Below are 16,795 nucleotides of genomic sequence, written 5' to 3'. Positions count from 1 at the left end.
GCCTACGTCTTGGAAGGATGTGGAGAGGATGTTTCCTACTGTTGGGGAGTCTAGAACCAGAGTGCCCAACCTCAGCACAAAGCAGGGGCCCCCACCTTTGTTAAGCCATCGACCCTTACCATTAATCAAGGGCTCTGTAGACCCCAGAATGGGAACCCCTGGAATATGTCCACTTAGAACAGAGATCGGGAGGAATTTCTTTAGCCAGAGTGTAGTGAATTTGCGAAATTTGTTGCCACAGGCAGCTGTGGAGACTGAGTCATTGGGTATTTTTAAAGCAGAGGTATGATCGGTTCTTGATTAGTCAGCACGTCAAAGGTTATGGAAAGAATGCAGGGGAATGGGGTTGAGAAGGAAAATATGTCAGCCATGATGAAATTGCAGAGCAGACTCAATGGATCAAATGGCCTAAATCTGCTCCTGTGTCTTGTGATCCAATAACCATTTGGCTCAGTAGATCTCCAGATATAAAAGCAGTGCAGATTCATGCCATTATAATGGAAAGAAAGTCCTTGTCATAATATAATGGCTGTTCGGGCAGTATCAGTAGAACATAACCGTGGTCCCAAACATTGACGTTAACTAATCAGATTAAATTTGCAGGTCGTTCTCAATATACCAATTACAAAACCCCAGAGATTAATTCACTGGGCTGCTCACACTCCCTCTACAGCAGTAAATGGCTTCTTGATGCTAAGTGGAAGACATTTTCTCTGAAGCCAGTTCTGCTACGCAGATGAAGTGATCAAAATGAATTAGTGCTGGAACAAAATATTGGATCCAAACTCTGTGTGCATTAAACAGAGACCATGTGAAAGCTGAGTTCTTCCTTTCGAGAGATTTAATCTGAACAAAGATGAAAGTATTAAAATAATAGACCAAAATAAGCTTTAAAAAGCCTCTTTTAACAAGATGAGATATGACTAGATAGAATATAATAGGTTCCCATGGGTAAGTTACAAAACTATAATTCAATCAGGAGGTTCAGGTGATGTCATAAGCTGCACGATCGAAGCTCTTGTGGTCTGTGGATATTATTTGAATCTTTCAATTGAATAAACATCCTTTAACTTATTCCTGGAAATGCCATATACTATGATACACCGGTAAGAATTACTTTTGGGAAATTAATTCCAAGAATATAGAGTCATAGAGCATTACAGCACAAGCACAGGCTCTTCAGGACATTGAAACCGTGCCGAGCTGATTCTCTGTCTAGTCCCACCTCCCTGAATCTCGACCATATCTCTCCTGCAGCCATGTACCTGTCCAAACTTCTCTTAAACATTATAATTGAACTCACATCCACCACTTCCACCGCTGGCTTGTTCTACATTCACACCACCCTCTGAGTGAAAACGTTTCCCCTCACCTTGTGCCCTGGAGGTATGTGGAGGCTTGATCATTAGAGAGAATTAAAGAGCAGATGGATGCATTTTTATAACACAGACTGTACAACATAGGGTCAGAAATGGGACACCACAGTAGCATAACAGTTAGCATGACACTATTACATCTCAGAGCAGTCCGGAGATTGGTGCATACTTCGGAGTTGAAGATCTCCTGACACGCTGTTGTGATCTGAGGCAGGGTTTGGTGGATTAGGTTCACCGGTACTGATGATTGGAGAGAGGATCGTCCAGGGAATTTTGAAGCCAATGTCTGTAAGCCACTGGAGGCTGGGGGCTAAAGGAAAAGGTTAAAGCACTGGGTAGTGGGATGGATTTACTGCCTTCTCTCTGCTAGCGTGCAGGTTACCCTTGGGCAAGGTGAGGCACCTGTGTAGCCCCCGATCGGGTCAAGTGAAGTCATGGGAGCAGGTGGTGGATGGTCGAATGAGCAGCCGGTGCAGATCACAAATCCTGGTTATGTGACCACTGACACCAGGCAGACAATCTCTGAAGAGTATTGATAATGATTGGGGGTCACCTGTCTGGTAAAGATACTGCCCAGAAGAAGGCCATGGCAAACCACTTCTGTAGAAAAATTTACCAAGAACAATCATGGTCATGGAAATACCATGATTACCCATGTCATATGACATAGCACGTAATGATAATGATGATAAGTAATCTTGAATCTTGAATCAGGAACTGGTGGTGGTAGTTGGGTATAGGGGTGGAAATCAGAGAGAACTGGGCACTGATAACTTATCAGGAAATCAAGCCTAGGAATTAGGAGAAGAATTAAGGATCAACTCTATCATTCTGTATAGTTCCATGTATTAGGAATTTCCATTGGTCAGGGTGTGACATGCAACGAACAACATTCAACAATTATAAAAATAAAGAGTTATATAAGAATTAGAGATTACAGTATAGATTTGGATAAATGTGCATAAATACAGACTGTAAGCACGAGTAAGTATGTACTGTAAACAGCATTATAAAAAGATGAAAGTGCAGTAACGGGGATAATAGATAGAGGGTGTGGGGAAGGGCTAACTAAAATAATTAATCTGATTAACTGCCTGGGGGGGAGCTTTTAAGATACCGTGAAGTTTTTGTTTTAATAGATCTTTCCAGAAGAGAGGTTTTGGAAAGGGCCGCTGTAGGGTGGGTAGTGCTGCAATGATTTTCTTGCCCACTTCTTTGTCCTGAACACATACAAGTCCTGCAGCGATGATAAACTCTTTTCTGCTGACCTGATAGTTCTCTGTAGTTTTCATATATCGTGAGAGGATGCTGTACCAAACCAGACAGTCATGGCTGATGTGAGGATGCTCTCTGTGATGGCGGTGGAGAATTGCACTGGGCTGTTCTGGGAAAGATGGAACTTTACCACCTACTACAAGAGGACCATCCTCTGCTGAGCTTTTTTGTTAACAAAGGAGGTACAGTTCTCTAAAGAGGTCCTGCAGAATAATGATGACCAGGAGCCTGAATGGTGAAATGGTATTAACTGTAAAGATGTTGGTGGTGAGTGGCGCTGGGAAATTATGCTAGGAAAACCAGATCACCCAGCGTGAAAAATAGTCCGAGAGGTACCTATGCTTTTTTATCACTGCTAAGTTCTTAGTGAAATTGACATTAAAATGACATAGAAATATTCATTGTCTCATTTCAGTTTGATAATATATATTGATTTTCAATTACAATTGAATTTCTAAGCAATTATATGAATGTTGGCTTTGGAGAGGGTGCCAAAGAGGTTTACCAGGATGTTGCCTGGATTAGAGAGGTTGGACAAACTGGGGTTGCTTTCTCTGGAGTGGTGAAGACTGAGGGCCAATCCTGAAGAGGTTTATAAAATCATGAGAAGCATCGATAGAGTAGGCAGACAATATCTTTTTCCAGGGGTTCACATATCTAATGCCAGAGGGCATGGATTTAAGGTGAGAGATAGTAATTTCAAAGGAGACATATGAGGCAATTTTTTTTATATAGAGAGTGGTGGGTGCCTGGAATGAACAGTTTAGGGTGGTGGTAGAGGCAAACCCATTAAAGAAGCGAGATAGAATTATGAATATGAGTAAAATGGAAGGATAAGAACATTGTCAGATCAATTCAAGTTCAATTGTCATTTAACCATACATGAACACAGCCAGCTGGGACAGCGTTACTGTGGGGTCCAAGTGCAAAGACATATTACCAAGACACACACACGGTGAGCACACACAAGGTCACAATCACGTAAAAAGAGCCCTGATGCCCACACCGACCCCCTCACCCCCCACAGAAAGGATTAGTTTAGTTGGCCAATTGATGACTGATTGGTTCAGCACAACATTGTGGGCCGAAGGGCCTGTTCCTCTGCTGTACTCTTCTATGTTCTAAATGTGACAATTCAGGAGAGGTGGACATTTCCAGGATATAACACAAAACATTCAAATACGAAAACCCTGCGATGAATTATAATCCAACATCAGTCACATTCTTTCACAGTAGAATGAGCTAGTAGGTCAGTTCCTATGCTCTACTGTTCTGTGTTCTGTTTTCTATTGTAATAATTTTAAATACTTCCTCCCACATCTTAATCTCACTGCGGCCTTTAATATTTTTTTTTTCAGAATCTAAAAGATCGCACTTACTCCACCGTAAAATCTACCTCAACCTCAACCACCATCAATAACTTGAAACCAGGCACAGCCTATATATTCCAGATCCGGGCCTTTACCACTGCAGGTTATGGAAACTACAGCCCCAGGCTAGAAGTCTTAACCCTAGAAGAGACGACAGGTAAGAGTCATCAACGTTCTGCACTGTAAGGCAAAAGAGAGACGTTCAGGCAGAGTTAGCCTGATGCATATTGTCTGAGAAACAAAAGCAGTCACGAGATATCCCAAAATTCTGGAGGAACTCATCAAATCAGGCACCGTTCAGGAGGCGATAAACCATCAATGCTTTAGGTCGATTCCCTATCTCGGGACTGGAAAGTAAGGGGGCGGAAACCAGAATAAGAAGGTGGGAGAAGGGAAAGGAGTACAAGATTCATGATCGAAGATTGTTTAATGTCATTTCCGGTAGATAAGTGTAAAAAACAAAATAGTTGTTACTCCAGATCCGATGTAGCACAAAAAACACAATAAGATAAAGAACACAATAATAAAAACAACAAATATAAATATATAAGATAGCTTATATACATAGTCCTGACAAAGAGTCTCGGCCCAAAACATTGACTGCTCGTTTCCACGGATGCTGCCCGACCTGCTGCGTTCCTCCAGTGTGTTGTACGTGTTGTTTGCCCATAAAGTGACTGTAGACACAGGAGCATAAGGTGCCTGACAGGAAATGATAAAGTAGTGATGGCTGGGGGAGTGGGTGGAGGTGTTGATCAGACTCACTGCTTGGGGAAAGTGACTGTTTCTGAGTCTGGGAGTGGAGGGGTGGGTCAGTGGGTGGAGGTGTTGATCAGCCTCACTGCTTGGGGAAAGTGACTGTTCCTGAGTCTGGGAGTGGAGGGGTGGGTCAGTGGGTGGAGGTGTTGATCAGCCTCACTGCTTGGGGAAAGTGACTGTTTCTGAGTCTGGGAGTGGAGGGGTGGGTCAGTGGGTGGAGGTGTTGATCAGCCTCACTGCTTAGGGAATTTACTCCAGGATTGTATATGGAGACATACTGTAGATGATCATAAATTTATCAATTTTGGTAACAAATTTACTTTGAGCTTTGAAGTAACTGTTTTTGAGTCTGGTGGCCCTGTCATGGATCTAAGATCGCCTCCTCCCTGATGGGAGTGGGACAAACAGTCCATGGTCAGGGTGTGTGGGATCCTTCATGATGTTGCTGGACTTTATCTGGCACTTTTCCAGATATATGTCCTTGATGTTCGGTAGACTGGTGTCGGTGATGTGTTGGCTACCCGTTGTTTTGACTACCCACTGACCCTTCCTGTCTGCCGCAGTGCAGTTTCCATACCAAGCGCTGATGCAGCATGTTAGGATGCTCTCTTCAGCCTCTTCAGAAAGTAAAGACAGAGGTGAGCTTTCCTGACTGTGTAGAATGTGTCCTGGGACCATGAGAGATTCTGTGAGATGTGCACTCCAAGGAGGTTGAAACTGCTCACGGTTTCCACCGCTCTGCTGCTGACGTAAAGAGGGGTGTGAGTGCTGCAAGTTCTCCTGAAGTCAGTAACTCCGGGGGTCAGGGGGCACCTGTGTTGAGGATGATAGGAAGGGAGGAGCAGTTATACATCCTGACAGGCTGAGGTCTGTTGGTTAGGAAGTCCAACACCCAGTCATGCAATGGTATATTTAGACTGAGAAGTGGGAGTTGGTGATACAAGCTGGCAGGTAATAGGTGACATAAGTGAGGAGGAAGGTGGTGGGTGGGGAAGGGAGGGTGAAGAAGCTGGAAGAGGATAGTAGGATGAGGTAAAGGACTGAAGAAGAAGGAAGAAGGTCAAGTATCTTCACAACGTCCACTGCAAAAGGCAGGATCTCCTGGTGGCCACCCATTTCAATTCAACTTCCCATTCCCTTTCTGACACGTCAGTCCATGGCAGCAGTTCCCACCCTGGAGTCCACAGACCCCTTGCTTAATGGCATTGGTCCATGGCATAAGAAAAAGATGGGAACCTCTGGTCTACAGCCTCTTCTCTTGCCATAATGAGGTAAAACTCAGGTTGGAGCAGTACCTCATATTCCATCTGGGTAGCCTCCAAACTGATGGCATAAACATTGAATTACATAGTAATTTCTCCCCCTTTCCCTCCTCCATTTTCCATTCCACATTCTTTCCCCTCATCTTTTCTCTTCTCCTCTCATGCCCATCGCCTACCTCTAGTTTCTCTCCCCTTTCCCTTTCTCCCATAATCTACTGCCCTCTCCAATCAGATTCCTTCTTCTTCAGCCCTTTACTTCTTCCACCTGTCACCTCCCAACTTCATAGTGCAACAGCCCCCATCCCGCAGCTACCCACTTCCCTTTCACCTGATCTCATCTATCACCTGCCAGCTTCTATCCTCCCTTGACGCCACCGTCTTATTCTGGCTTCTTCCCCCTTAGGCCCAAAGCGTCAACTGTTCCTTCCCCTCCATAAGCACTGCCTGGCTTTCAGAGTTGATCCAGCGTATTGTGCTCAGGATATCTGAAGCAACTTTTGCGTCTTAGAGGTATCCCATGCTGCTCTTCAAGGACAGTGGGATCAATTACGGCAGAAGCGGAGGACTCGATTGTCTGACAGATTTATTTGCTAGTTAGTTTCCCACAGCAGTTAAGAACCATCAAGTGAAGGTAGAATCTCTGCCTTGAGAATAGAGTGTAATAAATAAGTAAGTATTATACTGTTTGTGCCAGCCTGCATCACGCCACAGTATTGACGATCAGTGCATTGTGTTATTAGAGATTTTAATGACAAGCTTCTTTCCATGAGGTTGTAGTTTCATGTTTATACCCTCCACCACCCCCAAGGCTAAATGTATTTATTGGGATGGCTGGGGGAGTGCATTCTCATCAGATTTCTGAACGAGATACCATAGGTCTATACACTCAGTGACCACTTTATTATTTACCTCCTGTGCCTAATAAAGTGGGCATTGAGTGTATGTTTATGGTCTTCTGCTGTTGTAGCCCATCCACTTCAAGGTCTGACGTGTTGTGCATTCAGAGATGCTCTTCTGCACACCAATGTTGTAACGTGTGGTTATTTGAGTTACTGTCACCTTCCTGTCAGCTTGAACCAGTCTGGTCAGTTTTCACTGATGTCTCTCATGAATAACACATTTTTGCCCACAGAGCTGCAACTCACTGGATGCTTTTTTGTTTTTTGCACCATTCTCTGTAAACTCTGGAGACTACTGAGTGAGAAAATCTCAGGAGATCAGCAGTTTCTGAGATACTCAGACTACCCCGTCTGGCACCAGCAATCAAACACAGTCAAGGTCACTCAGATCACATTTCTTCCCTATTTTGATGTTTGCTCTGAACAACAACTAAACATCATGACCACATCTGCATGCTTTTATGCATGGAGTTGCTGCCACATGATTGGCTGATTAGATAATTGCATTAACAAGTAGGTGTACAGGTATGTCTAGTAAAGAGGCAATTGCATATATAATGGGACAATTAACTCTGCAAGTCGTGCACCATGCAGCCAGGAATGCTGTGGGAAGTTTAATATATTAATGATTCAAGAACTACTCCGTCAGCTTTTTATCATAAGGTATACTGAAAGATCCAACCACTTACATTGTGTTAACTCTGCATGGGATAGCTGGATCCTGCAAACACAGATGCCAATAGACAGCTCCTTAGGAGAATATTGTACTTGATTCTAATGATCACTTTGCTACTTTGCCTATGAATGTTTGGTGAAAATAGGACTAGTGTTATCTGTGGCATATATAGATAATACTAGTCCCATTTTTACCAAGTACTAGGTGGCAGGGTGGAGCTACATCTCTACCATAGATGGTGCAAGGCGCTCTTTCTCTCTGACAACTTGCAGGTCAGCCCTGGACAAGGGGTAGCACCCGTTTTGCCTCCTCCTCCCTCCCAAATCAAGGTCACGTGAAGCCATGGGAGCAGGTGGTGTATGGTCGTATGAGCAGCTGGTGCATATCACAAGTCCTGGTTACGTGACCACTGACACCAGGCAGACAATCTCTGAAGAGTGTAGATAATGGATGGGGTCACCTGTCATGTAAAGACACTGCCCAGAAGGAGGCAATGGCAAACCACTTCTGTAGAAAAATTTGCCCAGAACAGTAATAGTGAAGACCATGATCGCCCATGTCATACAACACGGCACGTAATGATGTTGATGACTGTCTGTGGGTGGCTATACATCAATACCATCCTCCCAAAATAAATACATGGATACTTAGTGTAAACCTAGTTTTTCAGTGTTGGAGTTAGGCTACTTCAGGAAATGTTGAGAATGGTAAAATTCACCAAGGTGTTTTTTTTTTACCAAGAACAATGTTTTTTGCTGTGGATTTTGTACCACAAAATAGTAAACCAAATTTCATTATGAGGTCATCTGTACATATCTCATCATCTCCAGCCTGATTCCACCGACTCCTTTGAAGGTCGGATCTTTTGCACTCTGGTTAGTTTAATTTTTTAGAATAATTTTTTTATGGACATGGCTTTGTAATTTTAAACACATGCCCCTACACACAGTCATCTCCCAACAGGTATTTAAAAGATGTCTTCATTTTATTTATTAATAAATAGGATATTCAAGATTCAAAATTGTTTCAGTGTAAAGGAAAACAAAATCATTGTTACTCCAGATCCAATGCAGCACAAAAAAACACACACACTTAGATAAAGAACACAAGAATAAAAAAAAACACCATAACTATAAATACGTAATTGACTGTATGTGCTTGAAGTGACACTAGATACAGGAGTGTCTGTATATAAGATGACTGATAGGAAATAATAAAATTTCATCCCAAAACGTCGACTGTTTATTAATTTCCATAGAAGCTGCCTAGCCTGCTGAGTTCCTCCAACATGTTAAGTGTGTTGCTCTGGATTTCCAGCATCTGCAGACTCCGTTGTGTTAATGATAAAGTAGTGGTGGTTTTGGGTTTAGATAGTGGGTGGAGGTGTTGCTCAGCCTTACTGCTTTGGGAAAGTAACTGTTTTTGAGTCTGGTGGTCCTGGCATGGACACTTCGTAGCCTCCTCCCTGATAGCTGTGGGACAAACAGTCTGTGAGCAGGGTGTGTGGGATCCTTCATGATGTTACTGGCCCTTTTCCAGCACCTTTCTGTATATATGCCCTTGATGGTGACATGTATCCTATGTTCTGTGTGCTGGTATAAACTGACTGCTGCATGATAATGCTTGTATATACTATTTGAAGGTTCACTATCCATTATATATTTATAGATGTACTGCACATGGACTGTTAACTGCACTGACAGGTGCTCTCGGTAAATTGGTGAATTAGTTTATTATTGTCACCTGTACCAAGTTAGAGTGAAAAATGTGTGTTTCATCTGTAAGTATAGATCAATTCATTTATAATGGTGCAGTCTGATAATTGAAATCAGTTGATTTGCATGAATGATATACAAGACATTTTTTTTGCTTCACCTCAGTACAAATGACAGTAACTTCTCTCAGTGGCCACTTTATTACATAACTCCCGCGTCTAGTAAAGTGGTCACTAAGTGTACATTCATGGTCTTCTGCGGCTGGAGCCCATCTGCTGCAAGGTTTGACATGTTGTGCACTCAGAGATGCTCTTCTGCACACCACTGTTGTAACGTGTGGCTATTTGAGTTACTGTCACCTTTTCATCAGCTTGACCCAGTCTGGCCATTCTCCTCTGACCTCTCTCATTAACAAGACATTTTCACCCACAGGACTACAACTCACTTGATTTTTTTTGCATCATTCTCTGTAAACTCTGTGCTGTAGAGTTCTCAACCTGGTGTCCGCGAACTCTTTGGTTAATGATAAGGCTCATTGGCATAAAAAAAGGTTGGGAAACTCTGCTCTAGAGACTGTTGTGCATAAAAATACCAGATCAGCATTTTCTCAGATATTCAAACCTCCGCTTCTGGCATTAGCCATCGTTCTCCAGTCAAAGTAGCTTCAATCACTTTTCTTCCCCATTCTGGTGTGTGGTCTGAACAACTGAACCTCTTGACCATGTCTGCATGCTTTTCTGCCTTGAGTTATTGTGACATGATTGGCTGATTAGATATTTAAATTAACAAGCGGGTTTGCCTAATAAAGTGGCCGCTGAGTGTAAATTAGACCAATGTTATACATTGTCTGTTAGCGCTTTACTGTTCTAATACTAGAGATCTGGTAGTGATCTGAATAATGTTGTTTCATGATGTATCCACGGAGCAGTTAATTGACTGTGTTTCACATTATTCATTGACAATTCTTTAATCAATTTATCACCTGCCAGCTTCTCAGTTCATTCCCCCCTCCCCCCACACACCTTCCTCTTACCTAATCTCATCTGTCAGCTGCCAGCTTCTGTTCCTTCCCCTTCCCCCCCACCCCACCTTCATATTCTGGTTTCTTTCCCCTTCCTTCCCCGTTCAGCTGAGGAGCCTTAGCTCAAAACATCAAACGTTTATCCATTTCCATAGATTCTGCCTGACCTGCTGAGTTCCTCCAGCAGTTTGTATGTGTTACTCTGAACTTCCAGCATCTTCAAAATCTCTTGTGTTTGTGGTAACTACATTTTGTGTGTGCAGTAGGACATTTGCTGTGCAATTGTACACTGTTTGCATTGTATGACAAATGCCACTTTACTTTCCTGCAATTAGATCATCATTGATAAATTGTTTATGTCACATCACATTCCTTTAACAATGTGTTTTTACACAAATCCACAAATAAAACATATAGCATTTCACAATAGTTCCTGTGAACAAAACCACCAAAGATGAAGCAATGAATGCAAGACTATTGTATCTTTATGACTCTAAAACAGTAGAATTGTTAACAGAACATGTTGTAGTTACATTGATATTGTTTAGTAGCTTAGTGATTAGCTCAACGCTTTATAGTACAGGCGACCTGTACTCAATTCCTGCAATTGCTTGTAAGGAGTTTGTGCTTCCTCTCCGTGACTGCACGGGTTTTATCCCAGAGCTCTAGTTTCCTCCCTCAGTTCAAAGACTATAATGGTCGGTAGGTTAATTAGTCATTGTAAATTGTCCCAAGATTAGGCTAGGGTTAAATTGGGGAATAGCTGGATGGCATGGTGCAAAGTGAGAAAAGGGCCTATTCCACACTTAACTCTATAAATAAATAACTTGCACTTATTTACTGATAAAATTACATTTCATAACTGGAAAATAAGGTTGGAAAACAGTTTAAAAGTGTTTTATTGTACATGTCAAAATTTATCCTCCTCTTCATCAATATATGAATTGAATTGTAGTGACATTATTACTTACATCCTTCATATACATGAGGAGTAAAAATCTTTACATCTCTGTCTAAATGTGCAATGTGCAATGTTACGTATTCAGGCAACAATAAATATATATGAGTTAGGCAAGGGTTTTTATAACAAATAACACGTTTATTAAACACTGAAAACAAACCCCCCAAAAGTAAACAAACATTAGCTTAACCGGAATTCAGCTGCTGTGCGGCAGATTCACAGTTCTTAATAGCGTTGCAGTTCAAACAATTCTTAAAGCAGTATTGAAAAAAAAACAGTTCTTTAAAGCGGTATGCCAAAAGTTCAAAAGCTCACAGTCCTTTTAAAAGGAGAGACTTTTTAAAAGGCGATTTAAATTCTCCTCCACGACGTTGTCCTTCCATTCCCGGCGTCGAACTTTCCCACGAAAAATTTTATGAAATATAACGGCTTAAAGGCACTGACCTTTCTTCCACACTATTCTCAATCTCCCGCTATCCCAGCGGAGATTAACACGAGAACAGTCAACGAAATCCTTCCGAATGAGGATCAAATAAGGTCGAAACCAATCCACCTTCAAAAATCGATCTTCCTTGATTTTTATCTTCCAAACTTTTATCTTCACTCTCCACAGTAAAGAAACTGTTGGCAATGACCTTTTAAACTTTAGGCATTATATAAAACTTCATTTTTCAACTAAACTGCGTCATCACATTAAATCACGCAGGGACATGAAGTCAGCTTGGCAAATCCCGCCACGAACTGCCCCACCTGACAGGGTGGGTCTTCCTTTTATACCCTGTAGAAAAAACCTGTCACATGACCTCTACTGGCGGGAAAATGACGTCACTCCACCATCACAAGACCATTACCTCAAGTCCAGTATAACTTCAACCCCAGTCACGTGACAAGGGTACCACTGTCACGTGTCACGGGTATGTAACAACAATTTATAGTAACATAATAAACAGTCTGTACAACAGGACAGTCAATATAACATAGAAATACAATTGTATCAGCGTGAATTAATCAATCTGATGGCCTGGTGGGAGAGGCCTGTTGGTCCTCGCGTTTATGATGCAATACTGTTTCCTGGATGGTAGCAGCTGGAACAGTTTCTGATTGGAATGACTTAGGTCCCCGATGATCTTTCGGGTCCTTTTTACGCACCTGTCTTTGTAAGTATCCTGAATTGTGGGAAGTTCACATCTACAGATGCGCTGGGCTGTCGGCACCACTCTCTGCAGAATCCTGCGATTGAGGGAGGTACAGTTTCCATACCAGGCAGTGATGCAGCCAGTCAGGATGCTCTCAAATGTGCCCCCGTAGAAAGATCTTGGGATTTGGGGGCCATACCAAACTTTTTCAACCATCTGAGGTGAAAGAGGCGCTGTTGTGCCTTTTTCACCACACAGCCGGTATGTACAGACCACGTGAGATCCTCGGTGATGTCACCCTCTCACCCCAGATCCATTAATGTCAATAGGGGTTAGCCTGTCTCCATTCCTCCTGTAGTCCACAACCAGCTCCTTTGTTTTGGAGACATTGAGGGAAAGGTTGTTTTCTTGACACCACTGTGTCAGGGTGATGACTTCTTCTCTGTAGGCTGCCTTGTTATTATTTGCAATTCGGCCAACCAGTGTAGTATCATCTGCAAATGTAATTAGCAGGTTGGAGCTGTGGGTGGTGACACATTCATGGATATACAGGGAGTAAAGGAGGGGCTTAGGACCATGACCATGATTGTTCTCGGCAAATTTTTCTACAGAAGTGGTTTGCCATTGCTGCCTTCTAGGCAGTGTCTTTACAAGATGGGTGACCCCAACCATTATCAATACTCTTCAGAGAATGACTGGTCAGTGTCTGTGGTCGCATAACCAGGATTTGTGATCTGCATCAGCTGCTCACATGACCATCCACCACCTGCTCCCATGGCTTCACATGACATGGATCGGGGGGCTAGGCAGGTGCTACACCTTCACAAGTATGCTAAGTTAGAGACATATCTCCAAACCGCCACCCATTATCTTACTATGAAAATTAATTCATATTCTTTAACGTCAGCAAATGTAATACTGAATTACATTGACTCTGAGCCCCCTCAAGAATACCTTGTCAATCATTAAGATCATAATTCATTGTTGATTTTTATACTCAGTGCACAAAATAGGTAGTAATTTTATATTCATTCCATAATTGATCACCTCATCTTTTTATATTCATCTTGAACTGGAAAAATTCTATTCAAACAATACTCCACTGTCAGATTTCTGAATTAACAATGAACCCAAGTACTATTTTCTTCTCTTCAGCATGAGGATCAAAATCAGGATTGCTATCACTGATATATATTGTGAAATTTGTTGTTTTGTGACAAGGCCACAGCAGTTTCTCCAACAGCAGCCGGACAGTTTATCTGCCCTCACTCTCAATGTTCATCGGACCGCAGAGCGACCACAAAACGCACAATCGATGAGCCGCACAGGCAAACATCGCCAGAAACAGTGGATAAGCAACAGACATTGCAATACATATAATAATAAAGTATAAGTTACCATATGCAACATATATATATAAATACATGTTAAAAATGAAATTAAGTAACGCAAAAAGAGAAAAAAAGTAACAAATGGTGAGGTAGTGTTCTTACTGATTTAAGGTTTTTTTTACACAGTGCTATGCAAAGGCCTTAGGCACATACACAGTGCCTATAAAAAGTATTCACCCCTCTTGGAAGTTGTCATGTTTTATTATTTTACAACATCAAATTACAGTGGATTTAATTTTAGCTTTTTTTTTACACTGATCGACACAAAGAACTCATGTCTAAGTGAAAATAAATTTATACAAATTGGTCTAAAATTATTACAATTATTAAACACAAAATAATTGATTACTCACCCCCTTCATGTCAGTATTTAGTAGATGGACCTTTGGCAGCAATTACAACCTTGAGTCTGTGTGGATACGTCTCTATCAGCTTTACACATCTGGACTATATTTCCCTTATTCTTCTTTACAAAACTGCTCAAACTCTGTCAGATTGCATGGGGATCGTGAGTAAACAGCCCTTTTCAAGTCAGCCACAAATTCTCAATTGTTTTGAGGTCTGGACTCCAGTACATTAACTTTGTTGTTTTTAAGCCATTCCTGTGTAGCTTTGGCTTTATGCTTGGGGTCATTGTCTCGCTAGAAGACAAATCTTCCCCCAAGTTGCAGTTCTATTGCAGTCTGCATCAGGTTTACTTACAGGATTTCCCTGTATTTTGCTGCATTCATTTTACCCTCTACCTTCACAAGCCTTCCAGGGCCTGCTGCAGTGAAGCATCCCCACAGCATGATGCATGCAGCTACCACCATGCTTCATGGTAGGGATGGTGTGTTTTTGATGATGTGCAGTGTTCGGCTTACGCTATGCATAGCATTTAGTCTGATGGTCAAAAACCTCAATTTTTGTTTCATCAGCCCATAGAACCTTCTTCCAGCTGAATTCAGAGTCTCCCACATGCCTTCTGGCAAACTAGCCAAGATTTTATGTGAGTTTTTCTTTTTCTTTTTTCAACAGTGGATTTCTCTTTGCCACTCTCCCATAAAGCTGCGACTGGTGAAGCACCCGGACAACAGTTGTTGTCTGCGCGGTCTCTCCCATCTCAGCCGCTGAAGCTTGTAACTCCTCCAGAGCTGTCATAGGTCTCTTGGTGGTCTCACTCTCTAGTCCCCTACTTGCACAGTCACTCAGTTTTTGAGGATAGCCTGCTTCAGGCAGATTTACAGCTGTGCCATATTCATTCCATTTCTTGATGATTGACTTAACTGTACACCAAGGGATATTCAGTGACTTGGAAATTTTCTTGTATCCATCTCCCGACTTGTGCTTTTCAATAAACTTTTTAGAGAGTTGCTTGGAGTGTTCCTTTGTTTTCATGGTGTAGTTCATGCCAGGACCTTCCAGATACAGATGTATTTCTACTACAATCAATTGAAACACCTTGACTGCACACAGGTCATCTCCGTTTAACTAATTAAGTGACCTCTAAACCAGTTGGCTGTACCCGTGATGACTCGGTGTGTATTGTTAAAGGAGATTAATATTTATACAATCAATTATTTTGTGTTTTATATTTGTAATTAATTTAGAACATTTTGTTGGGATCGATTTCCATTTTGATGCAAAAGAAATATTCTCTGTTGATCAGTGTCAAAAAAAAAGCCAAAGTAAATCCACTGTGTTTCAATGTTGTAAAACAATAAAACATGAAAACTTCCGAGGGGGATGAATACAGTTTATAGGTGCTAGGGTGCATAATTCTGGTACACAGGACTGTATTTGCCAAAATGAAGTGGAGAGCATGTTTGGAAATGTGGCGGGAGCAAAGGATGTTGGGAACGGCAAGAGTGGAACGCCATGAGAGTGGTGTGGGACAGGTGGTAGAGTCAGAGTTCCAGGACAGGCAGTAGCCAAACCTGAGGCGCCAGGCAAGGTCATCTGATTCCGAACAGTTGATCATTACGGAATGTCTCTCTGGTGCTCCCCTCTCCCTTCCCCATTTCCCATCCCTGACCTCCCTCCCACTCTCCATGCACTCATATCAGAATCAGGTTTATCATCACTCACAGGTGTCATGGAATTTGTTTCAGTTTGTGACAGCAGTACAGTGCAATACATGAAGGACCACAGTACTCTAACTAGGTATAGGTACCTGAGACTTTTGTATAGTACTGTGTACATATTTCTCATTGTAATTTTACAGTTTTTTATTATGTGTAGCTCTGTACTGCTGCCATAAAACAACAAACCTCATGACATATGTGAGTGATGAACCTGATTCTGTTTCTGATTCTAATGAATAAATCACTGAGAATATCTGAATTATACAGAGAGATTGGTAAGAAATAGTTAAAGACTGGTTAATTCAGGTTTTTGAACAAGCATAATTGACTCCTGCTGAGGTTCTCATTACTTCATCCTCATGGACACCATCAGTCGCCCAGCTGCTAAGTAGACTAACTGTATAATTTTATAATCTAGCCTCAAGTGCGATCTTTACCTGTGCTGTTGGGGTCATTCCATTTGGGACTGCAAGAGCACTTAAGATTGAATTGATGCCCTCCTTTCTAGTATTTCAAAGCACTTATGCATAGACATTTTATTGACTTTCCAATCAGATTAGATTTTTTCTTAATGAGATTACATTGGTGTAATTGCTTCGTTTATGATAAGTGCCGGACTTCATTAGTCCCTAACAATCATTGTCTGCCTTTAATCAAGTTCAAGTTCATTGTCATTCAACTGAATGCATGTATCTCACCAAACAAAACAATGTTCCTGTGGAGCAAGATACACAATACAGTGCATATAACCCACGTACAATCTTACACATGTATGCCATCAAACAAAACATTGTTCCTCCAAACAGTACATATAACTCACATACACACAGCACATAAATTAAAATTAACAAAAATAAATTAACAAATAATACAGTGCATTTACGACACGTG

General features: G+C 41.7%; 1 protein-coding gene across 6 annotated transcripts in view; it reads left to right on the top strand.

The window, feature by feature from the left end:
- Nucleotides 1-16,795, top strand: part of epha7 (eph receptor A7) — a 360,855-nt gene that overhangs the window by 274,172 nt on the left and 69,888 nt on the right. For all 6 annotated transcript variants that reach the window (XM_073057490.1, XM_073057489.1, XM_073057488.1 and 3 more), the window contains exon 7: nt 4,010-4,178. In XM_073057490.1, coding sequence (XP_072913591.1) covers nt 4,010-4,178 — 169 coding nt within the window. The remainder of the gene's footprint in view (nt 1-4,009; nt 4,179-16,795) is intronic.

The sequence above is a fragment of the Hemitrygon akajei genome, chromosome 9 (genome assembly GCF_048418815.1).
Source record: "Hemitrygon akajei chromosome 9, sHemAka1.3, whole genome shotgun sequence".
NCBI lineage: Eukaryota > Metazoa > Chordata > Chondrichthyes > Myliobatiformes > Dasyatidae > Hemitrygon > Hemitrygon akajei.
Note: the sequence above shows the minus strand (reverse complement) of the source record. Positions and strands in the feature narration are given on the sequence as shown.